The sequence below is a fragment of the Cricetulus griseus genome, chromosome 2 (assembly GCF_003668045.3).
Source record: "Cricetulus griseus strain 17A/GY chromosome 2, alternate assembly CriGri-PICRH-1.0, whole genome shotgun sequence".
NCBI classification, from domain to species: Eukaryota; Metazoa; Chordata; class Mammalia; order Rodentia; family Cricetidae; genus Cricetulus; species Cricetulus griseus.
The window spans coordinates 194,443,889-194,465,875 of NC_048595.1; the positions used below are offsets into that span (position 1 = coordinate 194,443,889).

A 21,987-nucleotide genomic window follows, 5' to 3' on the forward strand; every position below is an offset into this window, starting at 1 on the left:
TGCTTGGGTCTGCATCCCATCAACATATTTTGATGTCCCAAGTGTTCAGGTCTGCCATAAACACTTTGCTGAAGCCAAAATTCATGCTAAATGACCCATGCTTGTAATCCCAACATCCATCAGACTTGCAGAGGATGGAGGATCATCAAATGTTCACAGTCATTAGAGGTTATAGTGAGCTTGTTGTTTCCTGCTGTAAACAGTATATGTTAAAGAATTAATCTTCAGGAACACAGTGGTGGCACATGCCTTTAATCCCAGCATTCAGGAAACAGACAGACAACTGATTTCTCTGAGTTGGAGGTCATAGCTACACAGAGAAATTCTTTCTGGAAACTGCACCCCCCCCCAAAAAAAAAAAAAACCAAACAATTAATCTTCAAGGGATCAGGTAGTGGTGCACACCTTTAATCTCCCAACACAGCTGCTGAGGCAAAATAGTTCACTGTGAGTTCCAGGCCAAACAAGGCTACATAGTGAGACCCTGCTTCAGAAAACCAAACGCCAAACAAGAAAAAATTGTTTTCAGATTTATGTCATCATAAATTATAAGTTCCTAAATTTACAGGTTTTTTAAAGTAGTTTACCTGATGTCTTCTTCTCCATTTATTTTTAATTTTGAGAAAGCACCTCCAATTTACCTAGTTGTAAAGACAGGTATGTCTGAAAGTGGCCTACTGGGGTCTTATTTCCCTAAATGAGTTTAGTTACTTCTGACTAGACTAGAAAGAAAACTGTGAGAGTAATGTTTTTGTTCCACTTAACTGCATGTGGAATCAAGATGTAGGTGGCATCTTTTGATGGCAGCCCAGTTAAAAAGGACGCTCGGTAGAAGGAAACTTTGCATTTCGGCCACTTGCCTTCACTCTTGCTGGCAAGTTACTTCTTCATGTGGCTCAGCATTCCTTCACTGATATTAGGACAAAGCTCCTTGGAATTTCAACAGACTGAAGACTGAAGAACATAGTACTAGAGGACCGCTTGCAGCCAGAGTGGTAACTTAATCTACCTGATTCATAGCAAAGCAAGGCCCGTTTCCTTATTGGAGAAATCCACAGCTGTGCTGTGGCCAGAATAGTGAAGTCATTGCTGTCTTGTACACTTTGAAGCAGTGTGTTTCAAGAGAGCTTGATGAACTGGCTGCACCTTGTGTTAATGCATATGACCATGATAGAGGTCATATAAGGCAGAGGGTATTCAGTTGTAAACCTTAGCCCTTATGTGCCTCATCAGGGAGGACTCTTACTGGAGTTTGAAAGAAAATATGTCAAGAATTCAATGAGAATGGCCAGAAGAAAAATGGGTGTGGTTCAATAGAAAACTCAGCCCATGAAAGATTTAGAGAATTTACTATGTATGTGATATAATGCTGAATTTTTCCTGTCCCTCCCTCCCTCATTTGTATTTATTTATTTATTTATTTATTTATTGAGTCAGGGTTTCTCTGTATACCCTTGGTTGTCCTGGAACTCACTTTGTAGACCAGGCTGGTTTCCAATTCAGAGATTCCCCTGCCTCTGTATCCCTAGTGCTGGGATTAAAGGCATGTGTCATCAAGCCCAGCTTCTTGTTCCCTTTTTAGTCTGTCTGGGTTCCAAGCCCACCCATGGAATGATTCAGTCCACCCTCAGATAATCCTGAGACACACCCAGTGGTATGCCTCACCAATCTAGTCTCCTAGGTGATTGCAAATATAATCAAGCTCACCTGGGAAAAGAGACCATGAAACTTAACCACCACCTGCAAGCAATTTCTTTATCTCTCCTTTTAATCTGAATTACTAGCAGCAAAATTGTTTCTTTCTAGCTGATAGGAATCCTTTTGTGCTAACTCTGCCTCATAGTTACCAGGTGAGATAGCCTTGGCCCAACTGACATCTCCGCTGAATTACCAGGATTTCCCAGGTTATTAGGCTGGGGTCACTGGAGCAGAGGTTCTTATGAACTAACCTTAATAATTTCAGGGTGCAACTGCAGAAAATGGCAGCCTAAGGTTTCTGCTACCCCTGATTGTGTTCACCAGCCACCGGCTTCTTCAGAAAAGCTGTTCATAGGTGTGAGGATAGTTAGAGTCTTCTACAAGAAGCATGCCTTTCTGTCATGCTATAATATATGTGGAATTTTACTAAACAGTAACTCAAGGAATGCTGTGGTTTTGTTTGGTTGAATTCTGCATCCATTCATCTAACCCATGGATTTAAAGTAACAAACCCAGAGGCAGTTATTGAAACATGAGAGATCTGAACTTGACATTGTAGGTTCTCATTAGGCCACAGTTGGATTGGAAATCTGCACCTGGAATAAAGCAGCCCAGATGAACCTGATAGAGACAGCAGGTGACCACATGCTGGGGGATCTGGCCCTAAACTGTAAACTGCACTGCTTTAATTCAGATACTTAGCCCACAGCATAGCCTGGAGCAAATGTCAACACCTTTTATTGAATACAAACAGCTAAATTCAAGATTGAATCAGCCTACTGGTAAGGCAAGGGAAACTGCCTCTGAAAGAGACAAAGAGTGAGTGACATTTTATTGGTAATGTAGACAAAACATGCACACTCTTAACTATCTTCCTTTTAATAAAATTAAGCCAGTTAACTTTTTAAAGATTCAACTTTAAAAATGAAATGTGGAATCACATATTTGTCCAACACGTAAATTTTATTCTTTCCCCCCTGAGTGCCCCAGAGCCCAGAGCATACAGATGTAATTTTCTCACGTCTTGGCTGAAATCATCTAAGAACTTTCTCCTCTTTCTTGTTTTCTTATTTTAGGAGCAGGCCCGGATGTTGGAAATGGGGATAACTGGCCCAGAAGGCCATGTTCTGAGTAGACCAGAAGAGGTGGGTTTCGATTAGTAAAGTAGAAGGACCACACAGGGAAATGCAAAGATGGAAGTGAGAGCTGAAACTGTCACAGTCCTAGCCTGACATCCACTTTACATCTGGAGGGTTTCTGTTTGGCTCTGATCTCCTGAGCCACATGCACATACAGGGGAGGCATGAACTTGGCTGGAAGGTGATAGAATCGATGAGCATCAGCTGGCATTGTTGGAAGACCTCTCTCAAAGACCTCTTCTGACTAGAAAGGAATGTATGGGAGATGCTCACCTCTGTCCTTCAGGAGCAGGACACTCCATGGGCCTTCAGGAAGAGAGCTGAATGTCTAAGTCTTTGCTAATCATCATAAACACTGGGGGCATTCTTATGCCCTCTCTCATATTGCTTTGAGTCTTGGAAAACACAGACAATGTAGATAGAAGTTTGAATAGACTTTTCATAGGCTTTATGTCTATTGATTTGAATAAAGTGATGATTGTGGTCAGAAATGGAAGGTTTCTTTCATCAAATGATGCACAGAGGCTGTGCATCTGCAGAGCCAGTAAAAGGTGACTAGTGGCTATTTCTTATCTCTTATGTCAGCCATTTCTCATGTCAGCACAGGGCTCAGAGCTTGGAATTAATCTCCACCAATCTGAAAGCTAGCTGGTTTTGACCCTCCACCTTGAGTGATCCAAGAATTCCTCATGTCAGTGAAGCTAATCCTATTATGCCAAACTCCACAGAACAGCCAGAACTTAAAGATTTTGTTCTTTCCTCATCCATTCTAGAGCATTAAAAAAAAAAACTAAATGTAAAACAAATATAGAAAAAATTCCTACTACAAAGAGGCTATATGTTTTCATAAGCTGAATATACTTGTATCTTGTATTAGAGCATCAAGATGGAGACAGAACATGGCCAGCTCCCTAGAGGTTTCCAGTTGATACAATGTGTTATGATTAATGATTAATTAAATTATAATTAACATTCTAGTCACACTTGAAGTTTCTGGAAAAAATCTGTGCCCTAATAACTCCAAGCCCTTTTTAAGGGACACTTATTTCTGGCAGTGCTAACTCTATACATCGTCTCAGTTATTCTTGCTGCCAAGCCAGGTGACATTGTGTGGTAAAGAACTTGAAGTTTGTAGAAAGACAGTTCCGGGGCTGACCATGTTTAAAAAGCTGGAAAATCATTTATACGGTGTCAGCTGGCCACAGTGGTCAACACTGTGTGTGAAACTGTAACTGCTGGTCACTGGAGGGATGTGCTGGCAAGACAGACTTCTTTAGATGCAGCCAGGGGATTTCACAGCAAAGTCTATTTTTGTTCCTTGGTTTGTTTTTTCAAGCTCACTCCACCCCCACCACCTCAACCTTTCCTGGTCCCATCTCCTTTTTAGTAAGAAGGCCACTTAGCTGTAAATCTCTACAACTCTAGAAGCTCTTCTGAGTAAAGGAGAAATGTGATGTAACCTTCCAAAGATAGTCCTGTCACCAAAGTGTAGCAAACTCTGCAGTGCTGGGAGGGAATGATATCCTAACAAGGGGCCAGGACTGAGGTCATGGGGCTGCTGAAGTGGTCAGCAAAGGTGTGAAGGGGGAGTGAGTACAGGAAAAGCCAACTGCTCTCCACCTCAAAGCTCATCCAGGTGTGGTCTCAAGTGATTCTGTTAAGAAAGGACAGCCAGAGTGACAGAGCATCATCTCTAAGGGCAGTGTATGGGGAATTCAGGGGGCTTCACCTTTACCCAGGAACCTTCTGGAGGATGCCAGCTCAGCCAACCCAGTCCCTCAAGCCAACGGAACCACATTCATCATGAAGGGACTGGTTTGTATCATGCAGCCACTAGACATCTGTAAATTCTTTAGAGCCTATTTTTTTTTAAGTGTCGGTCTGAGCAAGCTAACTCAGAAAGTCATATGTATATGAGAAGGAATGGCTGATGATTCAATAAGGAGTCACCACTGCCTCCACTTCAGGCCAAACAGGACTTGCTTCAGGTTTGGGCAATAGTAGACTTCACATTGGTCAGAAACTGTGGTCGGCAATCACACCAATAGCCACTGTTCAGACACTCATTTCTCGAAAGGATTAATCATTCAATCCTTCCAACAGCCCTAGATGCCAGGACTCCCTGTTACTCCCACTTAGACAGCAAAGCAGCGTCACTGGGTGATTGTGTCATATACTTGAGGTTTCCTGGCTTGTACATAGCAAAACCAGGGTTCACTCTCAGTCTACCCAAGGTAGCCCGAGCTCTCAGATCCCACTTGGTTAAACAAATGTGGGGGAAACCATTGCTTCAAGTGTGGTAAGTGCACCTGGGTTAGTTGGTGTATTTGAAAACATGAATTGTATGTTGGAGTAGGTTGGAAAAGGTCAGAAATAAGAACTGTGTTTTTGCTGTGGACTTTGGCTTGGGAATTATTCCCATAAGAAATCCTTCATCACACTAAGCCATTTGCTGAACCCATTGCTGCAGGAAAGGACCAGATGTTCTTGGGTGCCTATTTGTCTTCACTAGAGATTCTAGACATGCTGAGGTAATTGTGTTTCCCCAGAAACTCTGGAGAGTAGAGCCTTCCATTTAGGGAGAGGAGAGAGGCCATGCTCTAGACACAGCCCTGTGCTATTCTCGGTGTTTCTCTGTTGAGGGATGGGGGAGGCACCGAGTTGCCCAGAAAAGAAACACAAGGGGTGGGGTCATGCATCCTAGAATCAGATTCAGGTCATGTATTTTAACATCCTCCTGGTGTCTCTTTGTCTCTACACAGCACTGTATCTATTACTACCTTTAAAGAGGCAGGGTGAGAGGCTCATGATTATACTGACTCCTGGGTACTTTTTTTTTTCTTTGTAGCTGGAAGCTGAGGCTGTGTTCCGTGCCATCACCATCGCCAGTCAAACCAACTGCCCCCTCTATGTCACCAAGGTCATGAGCAAAAGCGCAGCTGATCTCATCTCACAAGCCAGGAAGAAAGGTGATTGGTGCTCCAGGATCTTGAGCCTCCTACTGCACCATGTGGCTCCTCCCCTTCCATCCTGGCTGTCCACTATAATAGAAAAGGCACCTTGTCTGTTCCTTGCCTTGCCTCTCTAGGAAGCCTTTGTCTACAACTGGGGTTCTGAGGTTTCTCCCATCTTGTATATAAGTAAACTGAGGCTCAGGAAGGTTAAGTAATTTGCCCGAAATAACAACATGAATTAATTTCTCTGAGACTTGGCACATCTCCGACTCACTTTTCATTTGTCCAGTCTAAGTTTGCATTATCTGATCTTTATAAACAGATATACCATTCAATATTATGCTAAGTGTAGAAGTCAAAGATCCAGGCAAAGTTGGCTTCAACTAGCAATGGGAAAAGAAAAGTATTGGTTGTAAATGAGTGTGATGAGCTTGGAGGTTTCAACTATGATATTAGTAGTGTAAAGATCTCATGTTTTCTTGGTTCTCCTTTCTCCCTGGAGGTTTTATGATCAGTATTAACAGTGACAGGAATAGATGATATGGAGGATGGGGTTGGGGAAGAATCATTTGTTCTCAACTCCTGGTGAAGGATGCAATGAAGAAATGACTGAAACTAGTGTCTAAGAATATTGGATTATCTTGTCTGGGGTCTGTGTGCACCCCTGAATGAAAGCATGCCCTAAAGACTGCATTGTCTAGCCTGTTCTGAGAGGTCTCATCCCTGGGCTCAGGTCATGTCACCTGATCCTACAGGTTAACGCAAGTTAACTTAGAAAGAACTGCAATTGTCTTTACACTGCCGTCTTCACGGCCCAGGGCTCTGCCCTCATTTCTCTCCTCTGCTTTGCTGTCCACTGCTGTTACCTGGGGCTTGCAGTGTCTTGAGTCCCATTGCAAAGCTTTGTGTTTGAGTTTTGTATATTGTCCTTAGTGATAGGCTCATGGACTCAGTGGTGAAGCTGTGCACGTAAATAGCATGATTGAGAAACCAGAGATGTGGGCCGTGTTGATTGTGAAATAAGGTTCCCTAGGCAGTCATGTATTTGCTATTGCTATGTGCTGATGCTCAAATGGGAGCAGAGAAATCAAAAATGTGTGATTCATCAGCTAAGTGGTACTGTGGAACTTCCATGTGAGGGTGACATGGGTGCTTAAGAAGAGGCTGGCTTACTTCTGGCCGTGTTTTTCAGCTCTATAGCTTTCTGGGGAACAGTGGCTCCCTTTCTATGGGAGAGAATACTTTATATGTGTCCAAATGTCTTCCTAGATGTCAGGTTCTGGATTATTTCCCATTTCTCCATGATCATGGTAACTTGGCTTTTTTTTTTTTTTTTTTTTTTTTTTTTTGTCTCTCAGCAGTTAATGATGGCACTCTGCTGGCTGAAAGGCATCCAGGAGAACCAGGAGAGCTGTCAGACTCTCCTTACTAGAAGTAGGGTGGGGAGGACAGGGGAAAAGGAAGAGGAGAGGCCACCACACTTACCACCCAGCCCTAACCAACCAGTACAGTAACCTCTCAAGCCCTCTGCTGGTGTTCATGCCCTAAATGAGCTCTATGCTTAGAATAACCAGGGAACCCGGAGGGAGGATGGATTGTTTTCAAGGGTACGCTGCCCCTGTTCATTTTCTTGGTAGATATGTCTTTCCACTAGCCTTCTGGCTTGTGGTTTTCTGGTAAGGAGAACTCACAAAGCTGTGTCTACAAGGTGAAGAGGATGTGTAATTTGGTGACAAAACAGGCTGGGGATATTGAATCTGGGAACATGTATTGGTTATTCCGTTCTCAGGGAGAATCGGGAGTACCTCCAGCAGGAAGATGGAGCATTAGCTCATTCCTTTTTCCCGAATCTGTTCCTGTTCAAGTCTCAAGGAGTCTCTTGACCCATCACCAATGCTCTTTAAGAACTCTGATGCTCTAATCAATATTAAAAGGTTGCAGCTTAAAGCCAGGGTAGGGGTTGTATCTCTGTTCACAAAGCAATTGTTTAGAAACTTAGAGTTGAGGTGTGAACGTAAACACACACAGACAGACATGGGCATACACACACACACACACACACACACACACACACACACACACAGAGAGAGAGAGAGAGAGAGAGAGAGAGAGAGAGAGAGAGAGAGAGAGAAAGCAATACAGTGAAGTGCTGAAATTAATATTCTAAATTCAGAATTCCCAGCTCTGTTCTAGGGGCATTTTTTATTATCTATTTTTTTAATAGGGGCATTCCTATCATCAAGCTTTAAATGAAGAAATTGATGAAATTGGGTGGGCAGTTCAGTATTGAAACTCAAATACAATGGAGAACTTTAGTTTTATCAACGTCTCCTAAAAGGAGTCCCAAGTAACAGTTGATCCTCTCTTAAGGATGAGTTACTGGTAATAGCTGAGTGTTTTCCTTGAATCTCTCTTCTTCATTTTTTCCTGGTCCTATATTTTTGTCAGTCCTTGTTAACACCTTCCCCTAAGGCTGGGATGCACAGGTGAACCACTGGTATTTTCTTCTTTTTTTCTGTGGCAAAAGTCACTAATCAATCATGGATATTTTCTAGTGAAACCAAAATATTGATAGAATTCTGTCCTACTTAGTATTCCATGAAATCCCTAACAATTGATTGAAGTTGAAATGAGTCAAAACCTCTCTATAACCCCACCTATGAAATCCCTTGGAATATGACTGTGCAAACTCTGATGGCAGAAGCCAGAAAAAGATGAAGATTAAAGATGCCAAAGGCTTATTCGCATATTCTTGTCCCAAGACACTGATGCAGAGAAATGAGGGGCCTACCAGCTTTGGGGAGAAGCATTTCCTTTTGAATCATTATCTCTTTTTTAAAAACATTCAATAAGAGCTTAATATAGCATCCAAGGGCCAGCCCCATCTTAATGCTGGGCCTCTAGTATCAAGTCACCGTTTGTCATAATGATAAATGCATAGCTGAGGGAAACAACAATTAAAAAAACAAAACATCAACAAAGTAAAAACATGTAAGAGCCTCTTAGCCTCCAGAATGGGTTTACACTGTAGGCCCAAATCTTGCCCCTGTAGCAGAGTTCCCAGCAATGATGAGCACAACCAGGATTTTGGGGCTCTATAGTGTCAAAGTGTAGACAGTAAAGAAGTCAGATCTGTGGAGAGAGCTCAATTGTTAAGTGTCCGCCTTGCAAGCATGAGCAACAAGCTGGCATGGTGGTCTATTCTCATATTCATAAGCTGTAGGTATGATGAAGACGTCCCCAGTTGTCTTGCTGGCCACTTAATCTTGTCCAGTTGCTGAGCTGCCAGTTCAGTGAGAGATCCTACTTCATAAAGTAAGATGAAGGACAATGGAGAAAAGCATCCAGCAATGACCTCTGACCTCTACACCCTTGTGTACACATGCATAAATATCATCAAAATTGACTTGTATTCACATAACACACACACACACACACACACACACATACACACACACACACACACTCATACACACAAGAAATTAGTATTTATCGAGCATCTACAATGTGCCTAGCACTTCATGGATGCTAAGTCCTCTCACAAGTATGAGAAGTAAATAGCTTATCATATTATCAGATCTAGGACACATTGCTTTGCCATTTTAACATTTCAAAATGAGCATGGTTCTTTTTTATATAGTTTTTTTTAGTATATAGTTTTATTTTCTTCATGTCAAATTTAAAATTGCTTTCAAACTGTGAGTTTTACTGCCACACCTTAGAACTAGTGGCTTCTTCTTACTTACAGAATACAAATTGGTTCACATTTAATAAAAATACAGACTAGAAAAGCTGTTGATAAAGACTTGAATCCCAGGATTGCCTCACTCCATAGATAAAGCCTTGAGAGTTAGAATTCTGATTAGGTATGCTGGACTGGAGTAGTATATATTTCTTGCAAACCTAACATCTATTCTTTCCAGGAAATGTGGTCTTTGGCGAACCCATCACGGCCAGCCTCGGAATAGATGGAACTCATTACTGGAGTAAGAACTGGGCCAAGGCAGCTGCATTTGTGACATCCCCACCTCTGAGCCCTGACCCAACCACACCTGACTATATCAACTCGTTGCTGGCCAGGTTGGTGCAGGAATATCATGTGTCCTGTGGAGTCAACTGGGATAGGGGCTGCTGTAGTGTGGTCTAGGTGGTAGCTGAGAGTCTGCAACGTCAAATTCTCCAGCAGTCGTGCAAACAGAAAGCTAGTTCTTCTACAGTACAATTCAGTTGATGACACAATTCCAGTGTGAATAATGGTCCTAGTACATGATTCCTGTTATGCACTAAGCTTATGCTGACCCTTGTCCCTCATAACAACTTTATTAGTGAGGCACTATTATCACCATTTTACAGATTAAGCAACTGATGGTCAAGACTCTTAAAGTTATTTGTCAGAACTCAAAGCATTTGTCATGATGACACTTAGCCAGTAACTATAGGGAGAGTCAAAATCAGGCTACCGGTCATTTGAGTCCTTATATGTTTATGACTCTGTGTGTGTGTGTGTGTGTGTGTGTGTGTGTGTGTGTGTGTGTGTATGTGTGTACAAACATGCATACCTATATGCCAGTTCTTACCTACTTGTCTTTATATGCACCTCATGTGCAGTTTCCCGAAGAGGCCAGAAGGAGGCATGAGATACCATGGTACTGGGGTTAGAGCCAGTTGCAAGCCACCTAATGTGGCCCCTGAGAATCAAAAGATCCTTTGCAGCAGCAGCAAGTGCTAGTAACCACTGACTCTTTTCTCTAGCCCTCATTGGATTCTTTGTTTTTGGCCACAGAAGACATGGCCTAACTCTACTTCCTTGCTTTCTAGATGGGTAACTGAGCCCAGAGAGAGAAGGAAACTACCCAAAGTCACTCAGACAGCTTAGTAAGGGACAGAGTGACTTCAAACTGAAGACATGATTCTGCCCCCACACACCCAGTGTTCTCCAGAGATCTCTCCTGGTCATGTAATCTTTCTCCTTTTCCAGTGGTGATCTGCAGCTCTCTGGAAGTGCCCACTGTACCTTCAGCACTGCTCAGAAAGCCATTGGGAAGGACAACTTCACAGCCATCCCTGAGGGCACCAATGGTGTGGAGGAGCGCATGTCTGTCATCTGGGACAAAGCTGTGGTAAGGGACTGAGGTAGTCAAGGGAGGGTGGCCCAGGCTGAAATACCAATGGAACAAATCAAAGAACCAGGCACCAATCAAGTTAAGACACTGTCTCTCAGGGATGCCCTAGAGGGGACTCAATCACATGGTGAAGGTGAGGTCTCGACAAGCTGAAATGTTCATGGAGCCAGGTAGCTCATCCTTCTAGAAATGACTCTTGAGGTCTAGAACTCTTAAGGAGCTTCCATACATAGAATTCCTTCATCTGCTTTCATGAATGATCTGTGATTAAGATGATAGTGCATCCATTTTTTTCTGTATTTGAAAAGCTTTGTAAATAATTTTGAAAGGATTAAATATGATGCTTTGAAAAGACATCTGTGCCTAAAGCCACCAAGTCACACCAAAGGCATCCCACACTGAGGGTGTTTGAACTCTTAGTGTCTCTAGGCCAAGTAGCATCTTTTTATTTTCTCTGTTTGTATCATAAAGACTAATGAAAGAAATAAACATATCAATGAAACACTCCCAATGATTTCAGTAAAATTCATAAGAAACCCATTGTACAGTCACCCCCCTATGTGTAATACCAGTACAGTGTCTCTGAACTAATGTCTCATTCATCTACATGGTCAACCTAAAAAGACCCATATTCTTGAGTTCTGGGAAGCCATCTTAGTCAGAGTTTCTATTGCTGTGAAAAAAAACACCATGACCAAAAAGCAAGCTGGGAAGGAAAGGGTTTATTTTATTTGGCTTACACTTCATGCAGCACTGCTCTTCACCACTGAAGAAAGTGAGGACAGGAACTCAAACAGGGCAGGATCAAATAGGCAGGAGCTGCCTTGGAAGGGACCTGCTTACTGGAATGCTTCCCATGGCTTGTTCAACCACCTTCTTATAGAACCCAGGCCCAGCATCCCAGGGATGGCACCACCCACCAGGGGCTGGGCCCTCCCACCTTGATCACTAAATGAGAAAATGTTTTACAGCTGGATCTCAAGGAGGCATTTCCTCAGCCCAGGCTCATTGCTCTGAAGACTCTAGCTTGTGTCAAGCTGACATACAAAACCAACCAGTACATAATCTTCAGACTGAGTTTGAAAACTAATCCTTTCTACACTTAAGCTTTGTTTCATGAAAAGAGAAAGTACAACCTTTTTGTCTCTTCTCTCATATGGTTGACTTTTGCCTATTTTTTAAAATATTTATTTATTTTATATCCTGACCACAGTTTCCCTTCTCTCTTCTCCTAGTCCTTCACCTTCTTTCTTCCCCCCTCTAATCCACTCCTCTTACATTTTTATTCAGAAAATGGTAGGCTCCCATGGATATCAACAGAACAGGCTATATCAAGTTGCAGGAAGCCTAAGCACCTCCCATCATATTAAGGCTGGATGAGGCAACCCATTATAAGGAATAGGGTTGCAGAAGCCAGCAAAAGAATCAAAGCCATCCCCTGCTCCCACTGTTAGGAGTCCCATAAGAAGAACAAACGGTATAGCTGCAATATATATGCAGAGAGCATAGGTCAGTTCCATGCAAGCTATCTGGTTGTTGGTTCAGTCTCTATGAGCTCCTACAGGACCAGGTTAGATGATTCTTTGAGTTTTCTTGTGATGTCATTGACCCTGCTGACTCCTACAATCTTTCTTCCCTCTCTTCAGCAGTATTCCCAGAGTTCAATCTACTATTTGATTGTGGGTCTCTGCATCTGTTTTCATCAGTTGCTGAATGAAGCCTCTGTGATGACACTTGGGCTAGGCACCAATCTATGAGTATAGCAGATTATTGTTAGGCATAATTACATTGATTTTTTTCTCCAGTTGTGTTTTGTTCTATTCTAGGTTTCTGGGCCAGATAGCTTCTGGGTCCTGATGCTCCAGGCAGCATCAGTGTTGGGCTCACTCTCATGTCGTGGGTCTCAGCCTGGGCCAGTCATTGGTTGGTCACTCCCACAATGTTTTATCTTTACAGATTCTATCTGAATTTGGTTAAAATTAATATAAGGCTTATATATGTTGCATACAGATATTCCTGTGCATATGAAACCTATAATTGGTCCTCTGTGTACGATTAAGACCCTAGTGATATCATAGATGACTTACTGTGTAAGAGAACTCTGTGATGGTCACAGAACAACAAAATCACTTCTTAAAACATATCCTTGTTCTTTAGCAACTCTTAACTTTAGTTTTTTAAATTTGCAACATGATACATGCTCATGAAAGGACACCCTGAAACCTTAGACAAACATGTAGCTGAAAAAAGACATAATTCTTTAACACAGGCCTATCTACTGTCACCATCTGTAAGGCTCTGAATATTTATCTTTTGATCATAGAAATTAATACATGTACCTGAAGAAGGGGCTTAAACTCACTTTTCTTACTGTAAATTCCCTCTGGTCTTCTTGGGAAATAGTAGAAGTAAATACAAGTAATCTACATGTACATAGCTAGGAAAAATGCATTCTTCAGGAGAAGTAAACTTCTATGTTAAGCAACATGTTGCTAGAGTTTTTCTTGTGCCACCACATCCCTCTGCCCTTCAGGTCCAAATAATCACACAAAGACTTATATTATTAAACTGTTGGTAGATGGCTAGGGTTTCTTACTGGCTAGTTCTGTCTTAGTTATTAACCCATTTCTATTAATCTATGTATTTTTACATTACCCTATCTTACCAGAGAATGCCAGATGTATCTTATCTTCCTGATATCCTACATGGCCTCTCTTTGCAGTCTCTTTGCCTACCTTTCCTAGAATTCTCCTCATCTCCTAGTCCTGCCTATCTTCCTGCCTCTATTGGCCAAACAGTGTTTTATTCATCAACCAATAAGAAAAAACATATATCCAGAAGGACATCCCCCATAAGTAGTGTGCTTCTATATTTTTCCCTGTGGAGTTCAGACTGGCCAGCTGATCCCCCAGATTGCTGAATAGATGGAATCTGTGCTCAGTACCTTTGTAGTCCTGGGCCTTTGTGGTCCCATTGCTCTGAACTCAGAAGCTGGGCACTTGTAGAGCTGCCATCCACCTGGAGACAGGCACAGACACGCAATCTCTGTATTTCAATAGGCCACAGGAAAGATGGATGAAAATCAGTTTGTGGCTGTGACTAGCACCAATGCTGCCAAGATATTCAACCTGTACCCCCGCAAGGGGAGAATAGCTGTGGGCTCTGACAGCGACCTGGTCATCTGGGATCCAGATGCTGTGAAGATTGTCTCTGCCAAGAACCACCAATCGGTGAGGCATGGGCTGGTGGGATGGAGAAAGTGTGTAGAGCTGACTCAGAGGAATAAGCTTATAGGGTGTTCCAGTCTCAGACACCAGGATGGACTGCAATAGTAATCTAGCCACAAAGAGCTTTTTGTTTTGTCTGTGTATTCTTTGTGGTTTTGAGAGCAAGGTCTCCTTGCTGATAACCCTATGTTTTCCTCCTTAGTGATGGTATAAGAGGCATGTGCTCCCAAGTCCAGTTTGCCTTGAGTTTTCTTTTCTTTTTCTTTTTTTTTTCTTTTTTGGTGTTTTGAGACAGGGTTTCTCTGTGTAGCTTTGGAGCCTATCCTGGCAATCGCTCTGGAGATCAGGCTGGCCTCGAACTCACAGAGATCCGCCTGTCTCTGGCTCCCAAGTGCTGGGATTAAAGGCGTGTGCCACCAATGCCCGGCTTGCCTTGAGTTTTATAGGCATAAGAAAACCTTCAACCATTTCTTTCTTTCTCTTGCTTTCATGAGTGAAGCAGTCAACAGAGGAGCTCTGCCTTTCCTGGCCACTCAGGGTTGGAGGCATAGAGAGGAAGCTCTTCTCCACATGCTTCCGAGATGGCAGAACCTCAGACAGACTTTATGTTTTGAATGAAGAGAATGTCAAATATCTCCATTATTCCCTTCAATTCTCCTAAGAAACTGAAACCCAAATCTAATACCTTAAAGAAATACTAAATAATTGGTAGTAAAAATAATTCCCTAAGAGGCCTGGCTTTCTACTACATGAATCTCATGAACGGTGGGTACCTTTGGGTGGGTACTACTATCTTCTTTTTGTAGTTTTGCTTAATTTCTAGAAATGCATAGAAAGTAAATAATTTATGTAGTTGGTGGTGGAGCTGACATTCCAATCCTAGAATCAAGCTAGTACCCTGACCCCCTGCAGTGCTGTCTTTCTACTGAACAAGTGAGTAAGATAGACAGAAATCCAATTTTGGATGATGATGACCTATGCTTAAACACTAACTCACATCATGTCATGGAATTTTCCCTGGGCAAGGCCACAGGGCCTTGGGTCACTCCACACATCTCTCAGCATAGGCTCCATGTGCAGCAGCATCCCTAGGGGTCTTGTAGCTGAGTTTGGAATACAGCTGGCAGTGGAAATAGAATTTCAATTAAAGATCTTAATACAAGTGAGGCATTTTGCTTTACTTGAGGCTTCTTTATCCAGTCTGTGTCAGTCCCCTGTTTCTTATCAAACCAGGCAGTTGTGTCCCAAGCCTTGCCTGGCTTTCCCTGATAACTCCATTCCTAGAGACACTGAAGGCAGGGTCTAAAACACAGATTACCCCATTCCTCTTTCTTTTCGTCTTATACTCATGGTCTGACTGTGTCTTTGTACCTGAATCCAGGTTGCAGAATACAACATCTTTGAAGGGATGGAGCTACGTGGGGCACCTCTGGTGGTTATTTGCCAGGGCAAGATCATGCTGGAAGACGGCAATCTGCATGTGACCCAGGGGGCTGGTCGCTTCATTCCCTGCAGCCCATTCTCTGACTATGTCTATAAGCGCATTAAAGCCAGGAGGAAGGTGAGTGTCAATGAGGCCTATAGGTTAGAAAGGGCATGGGGCATGGGGTCCCATTTGGTCCCTGGGATGAGAGGACCAGGCTTCTTAACCCTCACAGCAAAAACCACAGTTTGGTGCTAAGGAAATGGTGCATAGAACTTGCAGGCTATTTCTGAAAATGTTTTGGGCAAGAACACTTTTATTTCCCTGAATAATTTCCCCATATTGCTAAAGTACTTTAGTTTAAAATTGGAAGGATTTGATGTAATGATATGATATTTTCATGGAAAAATTATTCCCAAAGGCTTAACACAAGGACAAGTTGTTGCCAGCCATCTCTCTTCCAGGCCGCCCAAGGTTGCTCCACTAGGAAAAAAATGTCCACAATCCTCTCATCCTCTCTCCCTTTCTCTCCCATCACACTCTCTCTTGATCTCTCACACACATACATACATACATACATACATACATGCAAACACACACATACACACTCGAGTGCACGCACGCGCATGCACACGCACACACACACAGTAGTTTGTATTGATGTAGACATAGGGCCTGAGCATTGTTTTCAGAGTCCCTCTACTCCCTCTCCAGCTTCCAGCCATTCCTAGAACTTGCCTCCACAAAGCAAAGTTAGACAAGGCCCTGAGACTGAGATTGAAGTGTGAGGTGTAAGCTCTCTATGCAAGTTTTATCTTACTAGAAAAGGGAATAAAAGTCAAATTCCACAGTATAGACTTTTTATTATGACTTAGATTTTGGAACCACAGAATTCCACAGCTATAGTATTACAGGGTGGGGAGTACTGAGGCATTCCTCCTCCCATGAGGGACAGCTGCACTGTGCCCAGGTTACTGCACAGAAGGCAGGGCAGGGCTAGGGCTCCATAGAGGCCTCATCCTGGCCCATCTTCACTGTCCGACTCATGGGGATGCATGTCCCCACTGCCACACTACAGCCAGTGATGTGATGGAGCTCACATGCAGGCTTTGCTCCCTCCTTGGGTGGTCTGACCATCCTAATCTCATAGAACATAAATGCCTCTGGGAACACAGCATGATTCATAAAGCTATAAGCCAGCTCTTGGCACAATTGCAGCACAGAACACATAGTTGATTGATATTGCTGACTGGCTCCACAGTCCCCAGGCAGTTTCACAGGCAAAGGGCAGTGGGTCAGACCACAGACACCGAGTTTAGGGCTTCACATCCCTGGAATATGAGAAACTCTGAAAAGTCTTGGGTGGGTCTCCCATGGGATCTCATGTCCACAGTGACCTCATCTAAGATGTCGGTCCTTCTTGATGGCACTTCTCCAGCTGTCCTGATAGTACAGTTCTATTCCATCATGTTCCTACTTCCAGGAGGCTGTCCTTGTTCATTCCTCTGCTGCCACCATTGCCACCTGTATCAGAGCTAAGCCTTCACTCAGCTGTTTGCCTCCTGAAAGCCCAAGAACATCACAGGGTCATTTGATTCTAGAAGAGCAGTGGTTCTCAACCTGGGGGTTGAATGACCCTTTCCTGGGGTTGGCTAAGACCATTGGAAAATACATATTTACATTATGATTCATAACAGTAGCAAATTAACAGTTATGAAGTGGCAGCGAAAATAATTTTATGGCTGCAGATCACCACAATATGAGAATCTGTGTTAAAGGGTCACAGCACCAGAAAGGTTGAGTAGCACTGGTCCAGATGGCATCTCACATCTACAGAGCCCTTCCTGGATGATACCCACCTTGTTTCTTGTGTCATGTCTCTTATTTCACATCCCTTTCTGCTGTTTGTCCTGGATTCCCCTCCACATACTCTTTTTACCAATACAATTACACCTCTCAGAGCACATTCTACACTGCTGGATCATTGAATGTAAGAATGCCTGGTGACATGTTTCTCTGGCTGCAGATGGCAGACCTGCATGCAGTCCCAAGGGGCATGTATGATGGACCCGTTTTTGACTTGACCACCACCCCCAAGGGGGGCACCCCAGCTGGCTCTACTCGTGGCTCTCCCACTCGGCCAAACCCTCCAGTGAGGAACCTCCATCAGTCGGGATTTAGCCTGTCAGGTGAGTGGAATGAGCTGCTGAAGAGAGGAAAGGAGGAGAGTGGGGGAAAAGACCAGCATCCCTTGACTACAAACATCCTGCAAATTCAAGTAAAATACATTTGCTGGCCCAGCTCTGGTGTCCTCTGTAGGGAGATGATCACTATGGAGATAGAAAAGTTTTCCTAATCAGCAAGTTGTCCTGGTAAGGAAGTCAAACAAGGCATTGTCATGTTTGATGTCAAGTTCAAATGACAGCAGATTCTACTTAGAGATTCTACCAGCTGATGTCAGGTTAATGGAGCTGATTCCCACTATGAAGTGCTAACAGTCTTCTATATAAGTGTTTAAGAATTATGGTGTGTGTGTGTGTGCGTGTGTGTGTGTGTGTGTGTGTGTGTGTGTGTGTGTGTGTGTGTATGTTTTCAAATCTCAGTGCACATAAAACTTAGACTTGTTTTTATGTTCCTCAGCAACAGCTTCTCAGAGACTAATTCCTCTCCCTAGTAAAAATGATGCCAGCAATAGCATCCACTGACTTGCACTCAGTGAATATTTACCTTGTGTTTCCCACATTACTGATCCCACCTAATCTCCAAAAACACTTTACCATGGATGATTGTTTTAATTACTCCATAGCTGTGCTTGAGTGGGGGCGGTAAATATAGGTGTGCTTCCGTAGGATGGAAAATGTGCAAGTGACAGGACATATTTAAGCCATATTTAAAGGTGAGGCCACAGCATCCACAGAAAGGAAGGGAAAGAGCAGAGGGAGTAGAGACCATGGAGGAAAGGAAGTAGATTTAGGGGGGAAAAAAGGCTTCAACATTTTGAAACTTTCCTAAGCCATTGAGTGTGTTCCCAAGGAGTTTGGAGTGTGTTCACCTTTTTCTGTGGCTTTATGGCCACATCAGTCCTTAAACATTCAGAGGCTTCTTTCTGAATGGGATGAAGTACACATTAGCACTTCTAGTTGCATAAACAGGAGACCTTGGCCCTCCAACTTGGAGGCCTTGGACAGGTGACCTCCCCTCTCCAGCACCCGTCTGTCATGGACCAATAAAATATTTTTCTCCCAAACCACAGTAGTGTGGATGAGTGGAATAATCCATGGGATTTGGCACATGGACAGCCACGGTCAGTATAAGCAGTCATCCTCATGTTCTTGCTAATATGATTGATGTGTGCAGCACCAGATGAACTCTAGGGAGGAATGTGGATTTCCCTACAGAGTATGAATATTCAAATTTTAAGATTTGGTGTAAAGTTTCTTGTGCACCACGAAAGTTCTTAATATCATTGACTCTTAAAGTTACTCTCCATCTTCTTTCCCCCACACCCTTGTATCCCCTTGTTTCTCCCTGGAAATTTGTCTCCATCTGCAGGCACCCAAGTGGATGAGGGTGTCCGTTCAGCCAGCAAACGCATCGTGGCGCCCCCTGGAGGCCGTTCTAATATCACATCTCTGAGTTAAGCAAGTCCTCCCAATCAGGGAGGCAGAAGCAAGAAGAGATTTTTCGAAGCCAAAATTGGTACAGTGATATTTAAGAAGGAAAGTGAATCCAAACAGTTGCGATCTAAAGAGTCAATAAGCCTCAAGCCTTATGTTTCCCAATGTTATGCTCGCTTGCCTAGCTTTATGAATTGCTTTGATTTCTGTTTAGGCATAACCTTGATTCTTTAACCCCCCCCCCCACTTACATGCATGCGATCAGACAGGCCACTAAGGTAGAGTCTGCATATTATAGTGTTGAGAGCATATGTAGCACTGCATCTTACGGCGAGGGGACAGATGAAGCTGGGATGTCAAGAAAATTAATAAAAGACTGGAGGTTTCTTTGGGAGATTGGGTGGTGGGAGCCCAGGGCAAGGTTTTGGGCACAAAGGGGCTGGAGTGGGGTGGGTAGGAATGAGGTGGGTGGGCTGGGTGAGCAGAAGGGCACAGTGTGTTGTGTTGATTTTTGTTAATTTCCATGGACAATGGCTGCTGGATGCTCCATCACTGTCTCCTGGGATCTGCTAAGGCAGGAGGAGGACTTTGGGTTTGGAGTTTGTCACATCTTTCCTAGTAGATTGTTTCTTTCATTGTTTGTTAAATGTTGGAATCCAGCCAGTTCTTCTATCTGTTTCATGATGCCATTGTTTGCTTGGGCCTCTTTCTCATGTTGCTTTCTAATCCTCTTCTCTGGCTTGTGAGGGCCACACAGCAGAACACATGGAGAGGTCTCTTCTGCTTCCTTGGTGTCCATCAAAGGCTGCCATAAAGGTGCAGCAAGGCTCTGGTTTGGAGAGCAGTGACATTTCCGTGACCTTCCTCTCATGCCTGGGGAGGCAACTCTTACTCTCCTGCCCTCAAGCTGAGGGGATACCCATGTTCTTGGCTGCTGAGTTAAGGCCATGGCAGAGGTAAAATCAAGGGTGGTGTGACTGCCTATCTCTTGATCTTCTCAGATCCAAACACATTTGGGATTTTACTTTTTCTTTTTAACTTTTTGGAAAACTAACTTTCTCAGTTCTTTTTTGTATTTTGAGACAGGGTTTCTCTGTGTAGCTTTGTATACCAGGCTGGACTCAAACTCACAGAGATCTGCCTGCATCTGCTTCCCTAGTGCTGGAAAGAAAGGCATGTGCCACCACCCAGCCTCTCAGTTGTTCTTAATTTTGACCCTAATAGTAACCTTAGCGCCTATGGGAGTAAAGCAGAGATTTGGGGAAGGCAGCGTTGAGTAGCAGGAATACACTATGTAGAACCATGTTTTCAATTCTAAATTGAATTGTTTCCTCTTCTGCTAGCAGGTCCCACCCGGTGGGGATGTCACTTTTTAATAGGTACTAAAATCTCCAGGGTGAGATGTATGAAATGATACAATACACCCTTCTTGGCTTGACACATAAGTGGAGTAGGCAGCGATGTTGACACCACCTTTTGTCTCTTGGAGTGGGAAGTCCGAGTCCTGTCACACAATTTCCAAAACCCATTGTTAAACAGATTCTATGAGCAATACAGGGGTCTGGAGAGACCTGTAGACTCTCCTGCAATCAACATGCTATCTCCCTTGGCTCAGACTTCGGTGCTCTGGAGGCCCTCTTGGTAAGAAATTCCACACTGTGTACTAAGTACTCTGATGACCAGAGCAGGGCTCACAAACCTTCTAAGTACTTAGGAGAAACTTGCTGGTGTTTTTGTTTGTTTTGTATTTTTGGAGTTGGAGGATTTTTGTTCATTTGTTTTATGGAGCTAGACAATGGAGTCCTGGAATCTCACCTGCTGGGCAAGCACCCTGCCACTGTGCTACCCACACATGGAGCCTCCATACCTGACCGCAAGTTGTAATGAAAATGAGAAGTAGAGAGACATGAACAGTTTGACTATGAAGGGTTTTGGAAATAGCAGAGAAAGAGGGTTTTCCTGAGCAAGTTGGTTTCTGCTGCAATTGTGGAAAAGGGCTTTGGAACTTCACAATAGGGAATCTTGCTGCTTAGAGCTCTTATGGTGCTTTCATTCTAATGAGCTCTTCATCAGAAGACAATTGAGGAAAGTGTAATTTTGAATTATAATTCAAAGATTTGCAGATTTCTCCAGGAAATTCAGAATGAATTTTAATACGAGTTTTCCAGATCTGAAGCATGAATAACATATACCTCAATAGCCAATCTAGGCTGCATTATAGGTTGTAGTACCATCAGTTGCCAACAGATAAAGGAAGAGACGTGTAAATTAACTAATTCTGGGCCACCACAACCAAGTGGTTTCCCATGGCTGAGACCAACTCATCCCTCCAGGGCTTCCCTGGTCATGAAAAACACGCTTCTCTGGGGCATCTGTACTACCCTTGGAATTTCCAAAATGTGCTACTGTGTCGAAACTTTGATCCACTCAAGTGTTCCCAGTCTGAGGTGTGGCTTCTTGAAGTTATCAAGGTGGGCTGCCAGGGTCTTAGGACACCTTTTATTCATTCATTACTAGTAACACCCAAACACAGAAATTCCTGTGAATTCTTTGACGACTCCCCCACTATTTTCTTAACATGAGAATTTTCTAAGCAACATGCTATTTGAGTAAAATTTTATATCGTAATTGGTTCTGCTCCATAGATACATTGGACAGCTCCTGTCACTGAGTTTTAGGAAGGAAAGTGACAAGGAGTGAGGACATCCTCCAAATTCCCTGGCATCCCATCCAAGGGTGGGAGGGCATGATGGGTACTATCTTCTCTCAAGAAGCTTTGTAATCTGAATTTTACCCCCAGCCCCTC

The 21,987-nt window shown here is 43.3% G+C and overlaps 1 protein-coding gene across 1 annotated transcript in view; it reads left to right on the plus strand.

Annotated features, from left to right (window-relative positions):
• The window catches only part of Dpysl3 (dihydropyrimidinase like 3), a 107,077-nt gene extending 87,466 nt beyond the window's left edge, over window positions 1-19,611 (plus strand). The window contains exons 7-14 of the mRNA XM_027400834.2: window positions 2,775-2,843; window positions 5,686-5,806; window positions 9,715-9,871; window positions 10,770-10,911; window positions 13,974-14,144; window positions 15,523-15,702; window positions 17,591-17,753; window positions 19,117-19,611. Coding sequence (XP_027256635.1) covers window positions 2,775-2,843; window positions 5,686-5,806; window positions 9,715-9,871; window positions 10,770-10,911; window positions 13,974-14,144; window positions 15,523-15,702; window positions 17,591-17,753; window positions 19,117-19,205 — 1,092 coding nt within the window. The 3' untranslated portion in view covers window positions 19,206-19,611. The remainder of the gene's footprint in view (window positions 1-2,774; window positions 2,844-5,685; window positions 5,807-9,714; window positions 9,872-10,769; window positions 10,912-13,973; window positions 14,145-15,522; window positions 15,703-17,590; window positions 17,754-19,116) is intronic.
• Window positions 19,612-21,987: the final 2,376 nt, after the last annotated feature.